At 38.5% G+C, this 19,106-nt stretch overlaps 1 protein-coding gene across 1 annotated transcript in view; it reads left to right on the top strand.

Annotated features, from left to right (window-relative positions):
• The window catches only part of MIPOL1 (mirror-image polydactyly 1), a gene marked incomplete at its 3' end in the record, with an annotated part of 161,122 nt that extends 145,291 nt beyond the window's left edge, over positions 1-15,831 (top strand). Inside the window, exon 14 of the mRNA XM_080344816.1 lies at positions 15,765-15,831. Coding sequence (XP_080200942.1) covers positions 15,765-15,831 — 67 coding nt within the window. The remainder of the gene's footprint in view (positions 1-15,764) is intronic.
• Between the last annotated feature and the right edge of the window lie 3,275 nt (positions 15,832-19,106).

The raw sequence follows: 19,106 nt of genomic DNA, 5'->3' as shown, positions 1-19,106 counted from the left end.
ATGCAGCTGCGTAAGGTGGCAGCGGAGGCTGCGCATGTAGAATTTCTGTATAATCCTCTAAAAAGTAAACAAATTCACAAAGTAATGGTGAGATGCTAGAATATACAGGTATGAAAATAAGCATAAACGGTGAGAAATGTCCTGCTTGTGCGCTGCATCAAGGTAGTTCTTACTATGAACGAAGCAAATATGTAGGTGATGTAAAACAGAAATTCTTACTTCATTTGTCCCTAACTGTTTATTAAAGACACCTTTTCTTTTGACTGGATTTTTTTTTACTCTTAAGAAAGAAGTCAGAAGAGTTACAGATTTGCATAAAATACTTCAGTGGACTGAAAACAAAAGAAAACTAAGCAATCTTCTTAATAAGCACATAGGTTTATCAAAGGAAATTGCCACCTCTCATAAAAGAAATACTACCCTTAATAACATTAGATTTACCTCTTAAGATGTGATTTTTCAGCCACCTAACTTTAACTGTTACTGGAACACACCCTTTTTTGAGTAGTCCTGGATTTCTGTCCAGCATTTCTGAACGTGATTTCTCTGCTTTCATATTGCTCACTTAGGTTTGATCTTTAACTGATGCTGATAAATAAGTCAGTCAATGACACAACAAAAACAAACAGTTCTTACCAGTATTTGACACAGTTGAAAAGAATACAAGAATAGAAAGAAATAAGAAGCAAGCATTTATTAAGTGGTTAGAGTCCCCCTTTTCTGTAAGTAAAACTCATCTGCCTTCCAAGTGCGGGAGCTGTGCGTGTTTCACATCAACGTCCAAGACGTTCTCCAGTGCTGGCTGGAGGACCTAATCTTTCCCAGAATGATCTGAGCAGCGCAGTTCAAGAACAAGAATGAATATTTGAATAATCGCACCACAATGTGAGGTGACCTTCCGACAGGGGACTGACCAGATACACATATGGATTTTGGGATGATGCTGTGATGCTCTTTTTTGACACAGCTGTGAGAAGAATGTGGCTAAGACCCAGTAGTCTTTCTGGAGTATAACTGGCAAAGGAAACCATGAGGAGAAGAGAATTTAACACATGGGTGTAAGAGAGTCCGCTTCATTGATGCGATCTGAGGGGAATGTCTAATGACTGGAAGAATCAAACTTGGCAATGAAAACACAAAGCTCTTTTCATCAATTCAAACGCAGACTCTAAAGCTGCAGATGGTTACCTCCAGCCTTGCCTATTCAGTGTGGGGTTGTGTAAAATGGCACTTTGGTGAATACTAATAGATCAAAACAAAGATTTAATAACATAAAGATGTGGTGTTCATTTTTTAAATGAGGATACAGGTCAGTGTCTCAGAAAAGAGTGAAGTAAGTATCTTTATGTATGGGTCTAAAGTCCCTGGAGATTTTTAACTGCAAACATGATAACTTCAGTGTGCAGATTGTATTCAGTACAGCACAGCTATGCAAGGGAACAGCCTAAAAGCAAGATTTCTGAATTATTGTACAAACTGAGCCTCTTTGCAACATGCAAATGTTGTTAACTACTTATCTCCCTTTTAAAATCATACCTACATATATTTAGTTGAAGTATACATTGTAGCTTGTATGCTTTCAGTCACTCCTTGTAGATAAGAATGGAGCTAGTTAATTAGAATTTGCAGGCAGAAGCACTACACAAAAGAAACAAGTTTTGCATTCACTGAGACTTAATGCTATTTGTTTTGGAGGAACCACCAAATGTCACATAACTCGCCTGGCTTTATTTAAAATTTTAGAGATACATTTCTTTCATTTTCATATTTCAAAACAATAAATACAATTTAATGTCATACTTTATTGAGGTGTTAAATTTAAATGTCCAGACTTCCCTGCTAAAATGGGGCTGCGCTTTTTTTTTACTGTATTCTGGTGAATGTCAGATCAGCACATTATCTACGGCAGGCTAGAAGTACAGCTTCAGAGATACTAGTAGTTTCAATGATTTGTGTCAGTTAACAATTTAGCAGATGTCAAAAGTGATTTTGCTTTAATGAAAACCACTGTGCTGCCTGGTGCTGTGAATTTCTGCTGGGCTTGAATAGTTGGTAATCTTTTAATATCATATAGAGAGTAATTTAATTGGTGCTGGCATTTTGAAATGTAAAGTAAGTTCTGGTGACTTGTTGAAGAATGTAGATGTGGAGCTAGTTTCTTAGTTACAGCAAACTGGCTTTGCTATGTCGCACTGAGTTGCATTAATTTGTCCCAGTTAAGGATGTGACCTGTAGTTTACTAAGAAGCAGATGCTGGTGGGTAAGTTCAAAAGACGAGCAAGTGAGGGCAAAGTGCTAAGAATCTTTTACTCACTATAGCAAGCCACAGAAGTCAGTGGTTATGAGAGTTTGTACAGAAAGAAATGGGGAACTGAGGAAGACAACTCTTATAGCAGTCTAAGATAACCATGAAAATTAGCAATAGTTCTGGACTTTCAGAACTGCATAAAAATTATTAAAGGAGATTCAACATAGAAAAATCTGCTTGATGAGGACTGACGTGTTGGCTGCCTCATGCAATGATTAAAAGCAGATTATAAGCTCCATGGGGCCCGTAAGAGATACACAATCTCCACAGGCAGGGTTTTATGGTGTTTAGGAAACCCAAACTAGCCAGATGGAAGATTCCCAGACACGCAAAACTACCACATACCCCAAAGAATTCTGCAGAGTGCAGCAAAGCTGATGCAAAATTTCTTTGGCATGCACAACATGAATAAGAACATGAGAAAGTCTAAGACAAAATGTAGTAACAATCACATCGTATCATGTGAAAATATTGCCATTAACTAGGGTAGCAATAACAGGCAGTGTGAATTTTTTTGGTTTAGGGGCAACAGGCTTGGAAGTGGCCCACTTTAGGAATTTGGTGAGGAATTAACACTAATTGAAATGTGTGAATAAAAATGTGTCATCTAACTGAAAGCAGTACATAGTAGGGTCAGAATTTATTTAAATACTTGGAATTCTGTGCTAACGCCAGTGACTCCTCTCAGAAAAATTCCCGTCAGACTGTACTAATATGCACGGTGAAATGATTAATTAAAAAGTCTTGTAAAGTTACCTGTTTGTTGTAATAAAAAAATTGAGTAAGCCAGTGAGGTTATGTGCAGACTCTGAGAAATTCAACATGTGGAGAGTAGTCAGTTTTCTGGGTCTGGAGGAAATAAAATATTGAACTAGTATTCAAAGCCAAGGTGAGCTGAATAAATTCAGTCACTGGTGGCATATTCTCTGGACTGTTGTACATATACTGCATTTCTGTATCACCAGGCACCACTAGCCTTGGTAAGGCTAACTTATTATTCATGCTGTACAAAAGGGAATATATCACTTTTGCAAAGCTGTAATGTAATGTATTTTCTGCATTGGATTATATGATTTCTGTTGGATGATGATTCACTTGCCAATTTTTGAATTGTGTGCTCTATGTTATGGCCCAAGTAAAATTTTCAGGCCATGATGGAGGAAGAGCTTGATTAGTACCACTAAACTGATAACTTCCCAGCCCAAATAAGGGAGGACTTGAGTTAGCATAAACAGAAAACTTCTGACTGAAAAAATACAAAACAACTGACTTTTTGTCTTTTCTGCCTGTATTCCTTGGAGACCCAAATGAAGAAGCAGATGCTGAACCAGAGTTATGCATGCTGGTTGCACCGAGACCCACGCAAAGCAGTGTGACCTCAGACATTTTCCTTCAAAAGCTTCCTTGGCACCCATGTCCTACTGCCCCAGTTTTCTAAATGGAGCAAGACACTTAAATTGAGGGCCTGAGATTTTGTTTTTTAAAAAAGCCTATTTTAGGAGCATCCTTCTTCTTATACTAGTTGTTGCAAATCCCATCCCAGGATAGCACCATGCTCTCTGTGCAATCTGGAGGAGGAATGCACCAGTGCAGAACACACATGGAGCTGCAGATCCCATTCTCAGTACCAGAGTCCTGAAAGACAGGTTTGGTGATGTTCAGAATTACTGCAACTGAGACTCACTGTAGTACCAATGATTCATAATATCCCTTGACATCCCATTTTCATTTGAAGACAACCCTTAACAGAGCAGTTTGTAGTATGAGTACCAAAAGTATCATACAGTTATAATGTCTGATGTCACCAGAGCAGATTATGGGATCTCATTCTCATGGATATTTTGGGTATCATAAATATAGTGAGGCCTTTAGTATCTGATGGTTTATGATCAATGCCAGGATTGTTCTCAGTGATGTACTTAACAGAATGAAGACAAAAACTCCCAACCAAAGAGGATGACTGATAAACTTTTCCTGCATTCTTTGTTACCCATTGCCGGCAGGGAGTTTCACATGGGTGAAGAATGCAAAACTGAGCATACAGTCTAAGTCAAGTATTTATTTTCTTTGTGTAGCTGTGGTTTACATTTACTTAACCTCTGTAAATTGTGGATTGCAGTGTAGATATTGTTTTCTTGAAGTATGGGTAGTTACAATATAAACACAAATATTTATCATCATTTGAATATTTATCATCTCAGCCTTTCACGAAAATATAAGCAGTGCTGAAACTTCATTCTCTCAAACACTAAAATGTATTCTATGAAAGTCAAATGTTTTCAGAGTCAACATAATCACAGCATCCCAGTTTTTGACCTGTGTGTTCATTTACAGTTTGCTTATAGCTGCTTCACAGAGATGGAAGTTTGTAGATTACAACATGGTTTTATTGATTTATCAGTAGCAAAATACACTAAGTATACTCGGTAAACTGGATCAGCTAGCTCTTGGGCTTGTATTGTATAATACCAGCTTGTTGTGGAATACTTCAGAACAAAATCAGATGTTGGCATAGTTAACATCAATGGTGTAAACCAGACTTGCAAAGGCTAATATTTAGTAAGACCAATAACACAAACAAATTAGATTTTGAAGTTGTTTGCCCAACAGGAAAAAGCATGCTGACACAGTATTTGTAAGCTTATAGTTAACTATTCTTTGACAAATTACTAAATAACTTTGAAAAGCAGATTGAGTGCTCCTTGAAGAACAGCAAGAAAACTTTTTCTGCCTTGCTTTCTTTTCCAGGATGATAAAACGAGTGTCACAGCAAATAATCATTTACTTTAATATTTTATATCCAAATAAAATAAGTCTATGGCATTTACATTGCCGTTACTAAATAGTATTTGATTTGTTTGCAAGAGTCATTTATTTGTGGCTTGGCTGAAGGAATAAAAATAAATTTGTGGTTCTTTCTGTTAATACTCATACTGTTTCTTAACATATGCAAAAGATTGAATGCTGTAAATGTATGTGCAGAAGCTCAACAAGAAACCCCAGATTTTCTGAAGCTTCTGAATTACGCATAATCTTTTAGAGAATTGCTGGAACAGTTCTTTACAGCAACAAATAGCAATAACTGCCTAGGCCAGCAAAGTGTTTAATTTTAAGCAAACTTGAAATTATTTAAATTTTTCCACTGCTTAAAATTAAAATTACCTTTACTGAAGCAGGGGCTGGTTCTCTGAGGAAAAAATTACAGTTCGTGTTTCTAAGTTAATAGTCATTAATTAATAGCCAGAGTTTTCTGTAGGGCTTCTAATTTTTTTAAGGAGATTTTGTAGAAATGCAGCATCAATTGTATTTGTGAGACCTAAGAACAGCATTAACGTCATCATTGTCACTTTTTTATTGGCAAGTTCCTCAGCCTTCCTGTTCTATGTTTTTGCTGTATGAGATGTGGGCGTAAAGATACAGATCTAAACACTGAGTTGTTGGAAGGCATAAATCTTTAGGATGAAATTTTGTCATTTCAGCTTCACATTATGGATTTTTTTGCCCACAGAAAGTATCAGAATTCATCCTTTGAATGGAAGACACTGCAGGTATTAGAGATGTGTATAATAAAATTACCAGGTTTAGCACTTTATGCCTCATCATATATCCACTTCTATCACCTCAATCTTTTATTTGATAAGATCATCATATAAATTATTTGGAGGATGTAAGAGATGCACATCTACATATCATAAAAAGGATATTTTAAGTTGTGAACTCAACACAAAAGACATTTCACAGTTCTCCAATTTTAAACATTGAGAAAATATTTTACTCTATGCTTTTGAATAATTCCGTGACTCTTGATGTAAATCTGAAATTTTATACTTTCAGCAGCAGAAATTAAAAAGTTTTACTCCTACAATCAGTACCATTCATGTCAACACCATGCAGAATTGCCACCAAGACCTGGGTGTGCAAGCTCACCAGTTCAGAAGAATTAAAGCTGTCCTCAAAATGGGCTGAGGGTCCTTGACTTCTCTCCTGAGTCAGCCTTGCTCAGGAATTCACTCACCTCCCAGGAGCAGGAGGAGAAGCCCATTCCCAGTTGGACATCAGGAACATGGAGCAAAATAGGCCCAGAAGGCCAGTGAAAAAAAAATCTCATGTGAATTGTCTTGCTAGAATGGTACAGAAGACAGTTGGAGACAGTCTGTCTGCCGGCTGCTAGAGAAAGGTTACTGAAGCTTAGAAGTGGGAAGGCTTGCTTTTACCTTAATGGCCTTAAATGGATGATAACTTAGTAAAAAGCCTATGAAGTATTTTAAGGAGCACTACACATGTGTAGAAGACACTTTGGTCTGTGATGCTACATCTCAACTCGTATTTTAAAACTCCTTTTTTGTGTACAGATAAGCAGTGAGGCATCATTTCTGTTTTTATCCGTGCATAGGGGACCCCATCACAACATCACCATAGTAGACAAGCTTCATGCTGATAACATCCATCTATAATATCTTTCAAACATTAAGAGGAGGAGAGGATTTTTTTGTTAGTCCACTACTGAGGGAAGACTGCTCTTATTTTGCCTATGAATACTTTTCAGAAGTATAACTAAGTGTGAGTCTCCCTGAAACCAGAAGTCTGTGGGCATTACTGGATTGCACTGCAAGGGTGGGGAGTTCATCTACCAGTCTGAGCCCATTATGTAGGACTGCAAGCCCATTATGAAGGACTACAAGCTCACAAGTGGGAGCTTAATTAAATTATTTCCTCTTACATCCAAACCCACTTCTACTGTTACCTAATCTTCCAGTGAAATCATAAAATTTGTTCCAGCTTGGGTGATATCACATCAATTACTACAGGAAGGCAAATCTACTGAAATACATCAAACTTATGTAGAAACAATTATTTTTAATGTAAAGTGGAGGGATTTGATTATGGTTTATAGGAGAGACTTTTCTCTCTACAAGCCCCAGATTACTCTTGCTTACAAGGGTGGAAACACCTCAGGGCGGAGAAATGTAACTGAGAGCTGCCCAGAGCCAGCAGGTCTGCATCAGGTTTTGTATAGTATTTGTGGAATCAAGAAAAACTTGTGTTGTCTTTATTGTTTATGATATCAAGAGGAGTCTGCCAAAGTTATGCTTTGATGGGATGTACTTGGGAAACAACCTGAGTAGTACCTCAGCATTTGTGATTTTACAAACTCACTGTGAACAGACTTGACCACAACATGCCTGAAAGAGGTGAGACTGGCTCCAAATAGGCAGCTGAGAGGTTCAGACCTGGCCTTATAGGAAGGCTTGTTTGAAACATGTAGAAAGGTGCAGTGTGGTGGTTTCAGACTGATACTTTCAGAGTGTCTTAGTAACCTCATTCTCTACAGATCCTTAAATGTGTATTGATCTGCTGGTGCTGCATTTCATAAGGAATCCTGTCTGTTTTGGGCAGGTTTGAAATACTATTTGGTTTAGATAATAAATTTTTAACATTGTTTTTAAATATTCCTTAAGGGAGATTTAGAACAAAACAAAATCACCTAAAACTAGGTCCTTTTTCCATCTTCTGAAATACATCACAGCTGGATATAGAATAAGAGAACTGGCTATTTGTTACCAGTTGACATGGTCCAGAGCATGGATTGAGAAGCTGAAAGAGATGGGCTCTATATCCAACAGTTTTAGACTCTAATTCTGCAGGTATTTATGCCTGTGCATTTTTTTCTTTATGCATATGAGGGACCCAGTTCAGCTCAAGACCATAAAATTAAACATGAAACAAATTAAACATGAAAAAAATTTGTGGGTCTTTTCAATCTTCTTGATTGGTTGAGCTTCAGTAAGTCATTTTACTTCTCTGCACGCTGTTTTGACACATGCAAAATACACATAATGCAAAGTAGAGCTGCTATCTGCCTTTTGAACACTTTACATAAAAGTTCTGCCTGTTCCTCCATGTTGTGAGCATTCAAAACAAATAATATTTTCTTTTCAGAGGTACTGTTGCTCTCCAGGAGAAGGCAGGAAACAGTTCAGAGACAGAATAAGCCTGCCTGTGATTTATGGCACTCTAATGATACCAAACGTCATTAGGAACGGGCAGGATTAGCATTCATTGGGGGTTAATAGGAAGTAATATTTTTTCCCTCTTCAAATGAATAAATACTGTGACGGAATGCTTTCTATAGCAAAGCTATATTAGCGTAAGATATAACTGCTAGCTTTTCCTAAGCAGATGACAGAGACTTCCAGGAAGTATTTGGCAAGAAAACTGAGGACACTTTTGCCTATTCATGTCAGCACAAACTTTGTGGAAACGCTGTCACTGTAAGAAGTAGGCTTTCAGGTCAAGATTTCTCCTAAAAAAGAGGCCAGCTGTGACATCGAATGAGTGGAAACAGTAACTGTCAGTGCTAAAAGTAATTCAGGCTTATGGAAGGAGGTATATAAAGTTGTTTCTTGCAGAAATGGAACTGGTAAACTTTGCATAAAGTTGGCACATAAACTGTTGGACTCAAGCTGGAGTAATTAGGTGAAATTCTGTGATCTCATTAAGTAATCTGATGAGTATAATTTGTCCTTAAATATGACCATATATCCTCTATTGCAATTCTTATTACTTTTAAAATTCTTTAGTATTAGCAAAATGCTCAGAGGTGAATGGTCCCTCCAATAGTAAGAGTCCCTGCCTGGTCTAAATGATAAGCGTGTTGTAGATCTCAGTTTATTGAAATACAATGAGGTTATAGAATAATTGTCTCAGTTTGTTTTTTTTTTTTTCTTTCTTATGAGCTGATGTCTTTTAGGCTATCAGTGTATGTTGTCCTGAGAAAGCATTTAAAAGCAAAGGAGCAATAACTTTCACAAGATGGCATTAAATCCAGCATAGGTGTAAAGTCCTGTTTCTGTATTATCCTGAACTGTGTGTCAATCTAGATCAATGCAAAGTAGGATGAAACACTGTCAAAATAGACCAACTATGTTTACCACTCACCTTTCCTTCTGCTAGTGATGGCACAAGGTGAATAGCAGTGGTGAGCTAGCTCATAATCTTCCAAACAGAAGGCAGAGAGCAAACAATTTGACAAGATTAGTTATTGTGGACCACAGATAAAGGCTTAATATTTTAGCCAAGGCCTGTGTAAGCCAGGTTTATTTTGAAATATGTCTACTGTCAGGAGCCCAACTGGCTGTATTTACTTCTAAGTTTAATCATATACAGAATTACTTTTTTGGGTTGAGAAGATGCTGAAAGGGATTTAATAGGAATGCTTGTTTTGTGACAGTGCTTTTCAGAGACAGAATGGTTTGCCCTGCCAAATTCAAGGCCTGTAAGTTTAATGGAACATACTTTTTGGGGTGACATTACAAACAGTGTTGGGCAGGCAGGAATTGGCAGCAGTGCCTGGAGTGATTAGATTCAACACTGTGGTCTACCACAGTTTAGAGCTTGCTGATGCTGCTAAATCAGTCTCTAAGACTTGTGTTTTAAGACCAGAAAGGACCATTAATACCAGTCAGTCCAGCCACCTGTCTAACACAGGGCACTGAATTTTACTCAGCAATTCCTGCATCATGTTCAAAACCACTGCTGAACTCCAGCATGTCATTTAGAAAGATGCCCAGTCTCCAGTCCAAAAGATGCAGAGGGAACTGTGTTAAGCAGAGAGAGGCAGCCTGGTGTATCTGAGCCACAGGTAGTCTTTACCACCATGGTGATTTATGAAGGAATAGTTACAGACAGGTGTGTTCCTATTAAATGCAACCAGTAATGTTTTTTAGTGAGTCGATCAAAAATTGTTGTTGTTCAACAGGTAAGCTTTTGAGGTGGCAAAAATAATACCTGAATTGAGGAATCAGAATAATAAAAGATTCACTAAAGCACTCAGGGGTAAGAGGGTGATGCCTCTGTAGCATGGTAGATGGGCCACTCACTGCAAGGTCATAGCCTTACATTCCAGGCTTCAATCCAGTGAATACTTAAGCATTTTATTCAGTCAGAGCAGCCTCAACATTTGAAACTGAGAACAAGCCACCCTAGCACTCGATGTTAGCACAGTGCTGCTCCCATGAGAGGGAATCAGCTGGAGTCCAGTTCCATGCAGAGCTGAACCAGTTTCCTCCAGCCTCTTGAGTAAATGATTCTGTCCAAGTGACTGGTTTCTGGGTGAGACTTAGTATCATAGCAGCCTCCTCTGTGTCATTTGTTTCCTTGACTTCTACAGAAAAAACCTGAAAATGAGTATTCCATTTAGGATTTGGTAAAATATATCCAAGAGGAAGACTGAAGGAAAGGAGATGAAAAGGACAGGAAAGGAGGTTGGTTTTTATCCTGAAATGAAATAAAGTGAATTTGTTTGTATGACCACTCACCCAACAGTCATTCACTGAGCTCTGCTGCTAAACTGCTTGTAAGGCTTTTGTCCAATGCATTTTATTTGCCTAATATATTTTCAAATGCTTGGTTTCTAAAGGGAATTAGTATTAGCAAAACACATTCCACAAGAAGCCAGAAATCACAAAAGTAAGGCCATCTTCATAGCCTGAGCCTAATCTTATCTACTGGAAAGATAACCAAGGGTTATAGTTTAGGTTTATAAGCCTTTATATAGCATTTCAAAATCCAGGAGGGTTTTGTTTTTATCGCTTAACTCCTCCATCTGCAGGTAGGAGCTATTGTTTTCAGCTAGTCTATATATTGCTTTGCAGATTAGGACATAGGCTACTTGAAGGATGCCCTTTTCTTTCAGTTGGGTATCCATTTTGGCTATATCTGGGGCACAGTGCCCTGGAAGATCACTCTGTGATGGTGCAACTATCATATTCAGAACTCGTGAATAAAGGCCACTGCTCTCCTTTGGGGTGAGTTCCTTTGGCCAGAGATGGAGTGGTGTGGGAGGATGTACTGATCTACGTGGATTTACACAGTTGCAGAGTTTTTACTAATCCCAGGCTACAGGCTAGAGATAGATTTCTCCAGCAGAGCATGTGAAAAAGGAAAGCAAGCCAAAAATGTGCATAGAAATCAGCAGTAGAGACAAATATATAACATTTTTGTAACTATACATCCAGCTTGTGGACACCTGGAAAAAAACTTATGTCACTAGAGATTTTAAGTTTGCTTTATGGAGACTGATTCTAAATCCAAAACTATTTATACTCAAAGGAGTAAAGCTCTGTAAGGCTTTGCTAAAAATCAAAGCAGATTGTCAAACAGTTCAGGAGCTATGTAAGGATTCTCCATATAACAACATACACTCCATACAGGCATTTTATCAGATATATACATAGATGATAAGAGAACACAATTCGAAATAACTGGAGGAGAAGTTGAGAACGATTGAGAATTTGTCTTGGGGAAGACATATCTAGCAGCACTCTTGTTTAGGTAGCCTTCCTCTGAAGATGAGGACCTGCTTAAAGCTTAGCAACACTTTGAAAAGCACATATTCAAATTGGTTATATCATAGCAGCAAGTCTCTCAAGGACATATTTTTTTATTTTTGTAACAAAACACAGATTCACCTGATTAATTCCAAACTTGTATTGAGGAAGCATTAAGCCACTGCAGTTCAAGACTCTTCACAGTGATGTGTCTTTTGCTAACTTACAAATAATGACGGACCAGATGCCCCTTTCCTAATTTGTGAGTTTTTTATTTTTCCATTTCACGGAACACTGAGATGAGCATTGCATAAAACAGGTAGTATTTGGTTCTATCTTTGTGCTCTTCATGGATGCAAATTCCATCTATGCCAAAAAACACAGGACCTTCTGACTTCGGCTATGTGCAAATCAATATAAGTAAAACAAAAGTTGTACCTATCCATCTGAACACATAGATTTTTCCAGTATTTTGTATGCCATTTTGTACTCATTTTGCATGCACACTTAGAGAAATTGTGTAGAAAATGCTGAAGTGGCATTTGCTAAGAGAATTTATTTGTTTAGGGACAGATTTTCTGCAGTTACTTAAGTACTAAGAAATAGCAACAGTCACCTACTGGACTTCCAAAATCTCTAAGCAAGAAATTGAAATCTGTGAAAATGAGGAGTGTGACCTGAAGAGTATTTATTGAACATTCCTAAAGGTCTGTCTTTCCTTGCACATTTGGACCTTCAGCACTGCAGCAGAGTTGCCCACCATATCATGCTTCTGTCTGACCTAAAACACCAGCTGAAATACTTTCTTCTTAAATTACTCATTTGGTTACTTCATGAGATGCAAATTCAGTGAGAATACATACTCACATCTCAGGGCAAGATAGTGTCATATTGTGCATTTTATTTATACTATGAAGAGTGTTTCATTCACAAGCAGAAAGACAAATGTCATTTGTTAAATCTGTGTCTTAGTATATAGTCACACATCGTCAGTATTGCTTTCAGTTAGGTAACATATGGTGAGATTATACTGGCAGATACGTCATGGTGGCACAAAGTAATAAAAGTTGCTTTCTTCAGGTCAGTGTCTTTCATATTCTGAATAAAACTCTGTGAACACTGAGACTTATAGGGTAGTTCCTAGAATCCTAGCATTTGTTTGTTTGGATATTTTAGTTGTCTTTGATTTTGTGATGTAAGAGCATTCCATCAGTTCACAGCAGATTAAAATGCTCAGCCTCCACAAGGAGCTGCCTGCAGCATCCCACCGGACTGGACACAGAGCCTTATTGACAAGGGGCAGTTCTGCCACTCTCACCGCTTGCAGGTAGTACCCCACTGACACAAACAGCCTTGTTGGCTGCCTTTTGTTACTCACAAAGATAAATGTTGCTTAGTGTTAGTCGGGATGGCAGAGTTGGGCCCTTGTGGTGAACAAAGAGTCCAGGATTATCGTTCCGAAAAGCCCCCTGAGGCCTGTATCAAGAGTTATTAACCACTGATTCAGCCCACAGCATTATTTTGTAGGCTTAAGTAGGATTTCAGTGCTATATTGGGTCTTGTGTCTGTGTAGGGGTGAATTTTGCCCTCTGTTATTTTGTCTTATAAATAGCTGTTACAATTTCTCTTTTACTTTCTTGTTTAAATATCTTTCAAAGGTATGGTTTCTTAATCCCCTGCAGCTTTTTTTTTTCTCTTTCTTCTAATAAAGAATAAACAAATTTGCAAATCCACACGTGACTGAAACAATAGGCAAAAAAGCCCTGCATGGTTTGTATTTGGTGCAGGATACCTCATTTTGATGATTTCAGTCATCATTCGTTTGAAAAGCAGAAGCTATGATTGTTAAGCCTCATTATTTTCAATGAAGCCTGACAGTTTCAAGGTTAAACAGAAGACAGCTACTTTCATCCCAGTGGTATTTATCTTCAAACAGGGGCAGCTCTTCACTAACTTGTCTGCTGCGGTGTGCAGTGTCATTGCTTGGTCACAGAGTGGTGCACATCTAAGCCCAATTGCAGGACAGTGGGTAGGCAGTTACTTCCAACCTAAGTGTCCCCAAATTAAACCTCAACTATTGAAGTAATTTTTATCCTGCTTGTATAAACCATGCAGTATTTCTTTTCAACTGAACAGTGATTTAAATAAGCCATGATCTCAGATTTTTCTGTTGTCTCCCAGAAAACAATTTGTACCCCAAACCTTCTGTTTGTCCAGACAGTTTGAAATGTTTCTCCTGTGCTTTATGTCTCTGAGGCACACTTGAGAGGGTGCTAGTGTGGGAGAGAGGGAGACCTCCAGTGATAATTAAAATGGCTGAGAAAGCTGAAATGCTTCTGAACATACCTGCTGTTAAAAGTAGGAGCGATCTGCCATTGCTTTCTGAAATGGTGCATGGACAACTGATTGAACAGGGAAACTTCTCAGTAAGAAAGGCTGAGGAAGCTATAACCTATCAGTAACTGAGTTAAAACCCTTGAAACTCAGAAAACATTGATTTATCCACTACGAGAAAACTTTCAGGAGCAAATAAGTTGTGAAAGCCCTGACTTTATGCTTGCATGCACTGACTGCACTGAGTTATGCCTGTCTGGATGCTGCCTCCATAAAGACAGCAGACGTATGTTACAAAAACTGGAAAAATGCAATATTGTGTTAAAAAAGAAAAAGCGATGCATGGAAAACTGAAGGGAGAGGAGTGGCTAAGCAGTAGTTTTTCACCCATACTTTCACTCCTCGAATGCCTGTGGAACAGCTAGAACCTGCTGAACTTTCCACATACATTTACTGGTGTCCGATAACTACCTTAGGGTGGTGAATTCTTAATCTTGTTTCAGGAATTAAGTCACTTGGTGAGTACAATGAAAGGTGTAGCTTCATGGTGCCTGGTGGTTCCTGGAAAACAAGAGTGTTTCAATACGTACCATGTGTGTTAGTCATGACTTGTGGCAATAAAGCCAAGATGTGTTAACTAGTTTTCCTGCACTGAAGTTACTAATGCATCCATGAGATAAAATTAATTTTACAGTTTCGATAAAGCAGTTTTGTTTTTATTTCCTATCTGCATTCCTCATGTTGTGTAATATATTAAAAAAAAAAATACTGTCTTTTCAGGTAAGAGAAAAGGTCAGCTTTGCAACAGTGAACACAGCTATTTGAACCTCCAACTGTCTTTATCTGTTATGGAAGTTGTATGTATAATATGCTGGACATGACACTGAAAGTGTTTTACACATAGTGTCTGCTTTTATGTAATTAGTTTATTTATGGGAGAGCTTTCATTGAAGAATTCCGTAAAATTCAGATAAATTGAAGAAATTGCTTGAATGCATGATTACTGGAGTGCTGAAGATAAATGTGTGAAAATGGAAAACTCTAAACAAATTTAGCCCTTTGTGTTTGCCTACATACTTTAACAAAAGGAAGGAACAAATTAAGCCAGTGAGATGCTGGATGTGCTTATAGTCTGTGCCTTAAAACTAAGAGCAGATTAGACAGCTCTTTGTCCTACTTATTTAGACTGTTAAGTTTTCTGTAGTTGTGTTGACATAATAATCATATGGGCTACCTTCAAAATACTGATGTCCTCATCCTCAGAAACCTGGCTTACTGAGTATTTTTTTTTTATTTGGCATAAAACACATGGGGTTTTAGGCTTAAATTTATAAACTGGACAATAAAAGTTCTGTTGAATAATGGACAGGGTATTTTTAAGGGGAAAAACCAGCTGTTATGTTTAACAAGAGCCATAGACCACTCATATTTTTAAAAGTGCAAGAATTGAATGTCCTGCTTACACCAAAGCCCATATGTGACGCAGGACTGCTGCACAGGGTTTTGTGTTAATGCCTTACCAGGACCTCAGATGCTTTGTATACTACAAAAGAAAAGCGAGTTGATATATACCACTGACTGCAAATTGGTTGGGTTGTAGGTTAAAAAGTTTTCCGTAAGTTGTCTGCATTTTCCCTTAATGTCTGTCTCTTACAGTAGTGCTTTGTTTCTGAGCGTGACCACCACCAGGACAGCTTGGTTCAGTGCAAACACTGTCTCTTTCAGCCAGAACATTCCTAACGTTAGCTTCCTTTTTTTTTTCTCTCCTCTCCCTCTCCCCTGCCCCCTCTCAGGTTGGAAAGGCTGGTGGACGTCCTGAGGAAGAAGGTTGGAGCAGGGACCATTAGGACCGTGATCTGATTGAAAGCTCTAGTCTAAGGAAGCATTCACATCTGGTGACCAGGCTGCTTCATTCAGCACTATGTAAACACTAAAGCCTTAACTTAGCAAACAGTTGTTAGAAGTGGGACACTCCAGTGACATTCCAAGCTGAGATAAAATCAAATCATAAATGTTTAACTACTTTGCTGCTGAGTTCTGTGATTTGTTTAAATGTTTCACTGCAAACATGTATTTGTTTTCAAGCAGATGCATTGTGGCACTGTGTACTGTGAAAAATGATGTAGATGCTTATTTTAACAGTCTGTCCTCTTGGGTGTTACTAGACTATAGTCTGCTGCAAGGCACAACTTGATCATGTTTTCAAGTGCTGCAGGCTTCAGGTGCAAAATCCTGCAAAGCAGTTTCAAATTTAAATGCCTTATGTTATTTGTGAGACTGCAAATAGCCCAGTATTTGTATGTTAGATATATTAATTGATAAAGTAGATTCACATTCAATAGATATGTCTGGCTAGTATATTGGAGATTTTTTCTTCCTTACTCATAGGCCATTGAATTGCAGCTAGTAACTATGGCTACATCTAAGAGAAGGAGATGAGTTTTATACAACAGTTGAATAGCTTCTGCTAGTACCTGGCATTTTCAGCATACAATAAAAAGAAATGTACTGTTAGGTTTCACTGGAGGAACAGCTTTATAAATTGCTACGTAAAAGCCTTGTGACATTGTACAGTATCCCAGACAGTGGGGAAGGATTCCTGGGTTGTTTTTAGTCACTCTTCTGTCCTTTCCTGTGGTGGGAAATCTCTCAAATATTCAGAAGCCACCTTATAGAGTCAAAACCTGTCATTTCAGTGTGAGTCCCTCACCTTTTTTCTACCAGACTTTTTGCCTGCTTCTTCTAGACCTCTGATTTCTCTGCAATGCAGGCGTACCATCTGGGCTGGGTTTGGGCCAGACTGCCAGCTCTCTGCTTTGTGTGCTCCTGTAGTGCTTTGGAACTGAACTCAAAGGCTGAAGGACAGACTTCTACAGAAAGAGGAGGAACTGAGGGATGGGGAGGAAAAGTTGGGGTGTACAGATATTACAGACTTTACAGATGCAGGAGAGTTGGACCTAGAGTTACATTTGTGACCTAAACATTTCTCTATATTTGGTATGTCTTTGTCACGTGGCCAAAGGGGAGCAGAAGGGTCAGCTCAGTGCTCATAGAAACCTGCTCTAGAAGGCAGCTGTAATCTCTAAGCAGCCCAAATGCAGTAATGAATCTCAGGAGCAAAGTGGGCTTTAAGCCACCCCAAGGACGAGCCACCTTACGCAGGGTAGATGTATCTCCTAAGGCTTCCACTTGCTGACTCTGCTTTGTCTTTAATGTTGTTATGCTATCTTCTCTCTTAATGTTTGCTTGTAACAATGTAAGTATAGGGCAGTCTAGCATAAGAAAACAAAATTCTAATTTTGGGTAGGGGGAGACATTTCAATGGCTGTTTTTCCTTTCAAGCACTTTCATGTTAAACCTTCATCATCTGTAGACCTAAGCTCCTTCTAGTTTCAGTTGACCCAACCTAACCTCTTGCAGGGAGAAGAGCAATATTCCTCCAAGCCAAATTTACCCAAGTCACTTCTATAAGCTTGTGAAGTGCTCCTTTTGGACCTATGCTGAATCCTAGGATAAAGTGTGAGTCAGGAGTCTCTCCCCTGGACTTTCTCAGTGGGAAGAAAGTTTAATGCTTCCAGACCAGAGGACTGTCACCCTCCAGCTCCCTGCCCCTTCACCGTCTCCCATGTATTGCTCTCCAGTGCTTGGGCAACTCAACTGCTCTTTTTCTTACTGTCCTCTTTGACCATTACTACACTAAGTGAAAGATAAGGTCTCCTGAGCTGTAAGTGCTGTTGCACCAATTCTGCTCCAAGGAAATGGTGAGGAAGGAATGAAGATAAAAATGTAAGGACCACCATACTGTGCTAGATCAAAGGTCCAACTAGCCCAAAGACTGCCTTGGGCAATGACCAGTAATAGGTGACTAGGAAAGGGTACAAAATCAGGACAGCACTAGTGACCTTTCTCCCGAATGGTCTCCTAGCAATTTATTTAGGGGCTTTCTGAGCTAGAGGTGATGTCTTTGTATTTAGCAGCACTTTTTTCATTACTTCTATTTGAATCCATTTAAACTTTTAGTATATACCTCTTCCTGTCATGAGAACTACTGCAGTTTGTGATGCATTGGGTGAAGAAATATTTCCTTTTCTTTGTTATGAACCAGCTCTACTCATTTACTGTCACCTAGTTTTTGTATTAAACAGTGAACAACCATTCCCTGTTCATATTTTTTCCATGTCCCTTGTGATTTTAGGTATTTGGCATCCTTCTCTCACCATCTCTTTTCCAGAGAGAACCCCTGATCTTTTGTAAAGAGCTGTCTTGTTTGTTTAATTTGCCTTGTCATGCTAGCTATTTCTTTTCCAGTTCTGCAGTGCTCTTACTGAGATACAGCCAGATACATGCCTGGTATTAAAGATAGAGACAAATTGTGACTTTGCCAGTTTTCACAATTATGTTGTCTGTTTTATTCTCTGTGCTATTTGTAATCATTTTTAGCATTGGATTTGCTTTATGACAGCTGATGTCATGATAATAACAACAACTATAGATCTTACTCCTCCATTGCAATATTCATCTCAGAGTTCATCATAGGGTATAGGAATTCAGTTTTCTGAATGCATAACTTTACATTTATGGGTACTGAATGTCATCTGTTGCTTTTACCATGCATTCCCTGGTGACCATGAGCTCCTATTCTTATCGCTTCTTGGAACTCATCTTTACTGCTCACAGTAGCATAGTATCATCAGCATCTCCATGCTGAATATGGTCATATGAAATGCCACCATGTCCAAATTAACACCCTTTTCAACGTGATTTCTTAATTAAGTTGAGCAGCATGGGGTCTGGTGCAAAGGTCCCTGTAGGACAGTAAGGTAGGTTTCCTTCTCTGTGAAAATGATACGTTTGTTCTTATCCATGGTTTTAATCTAACTTGAACTACTTATTTTTCCATGTAAAGATCTTACCTCTTACTCCTTGGCAGCTTTGATGAGGAAGCTTGTTTACTGCTTTGGAAATGCAAGTTCACTAAATCAGGGCTTGTTTTCCATGCATGAATGTGCTAAGTTACTTCTTCCCCTAGGAGCGTCAAGAGCTCCTCACCTTCCCTCAAGTTGTTCCACCTTTGAGTGACTAATCTTGTGAGTGCAGGCTTCATAAAACAAGACTGTTTGACCTCCAGTCTCTTG

The sequence above is a fragment of the Nesoenas mayeri genome, assembly GCF_963082525.1.
Source record: "Nesoenas mayeri genome assembly, chromosome: 5".
NCBI classification, from domain to species: Eukaryota; Metazoa; Chordata; class Aves; order Columbiformes; family Columbidae; genus Nesoenas; species Nesoenas mayeri.
The sequence above is the reverse complement of the archived record's forward strand: the minus strand, read 5'-3'. Positions and strand labels throughout refer to the sequence as shown.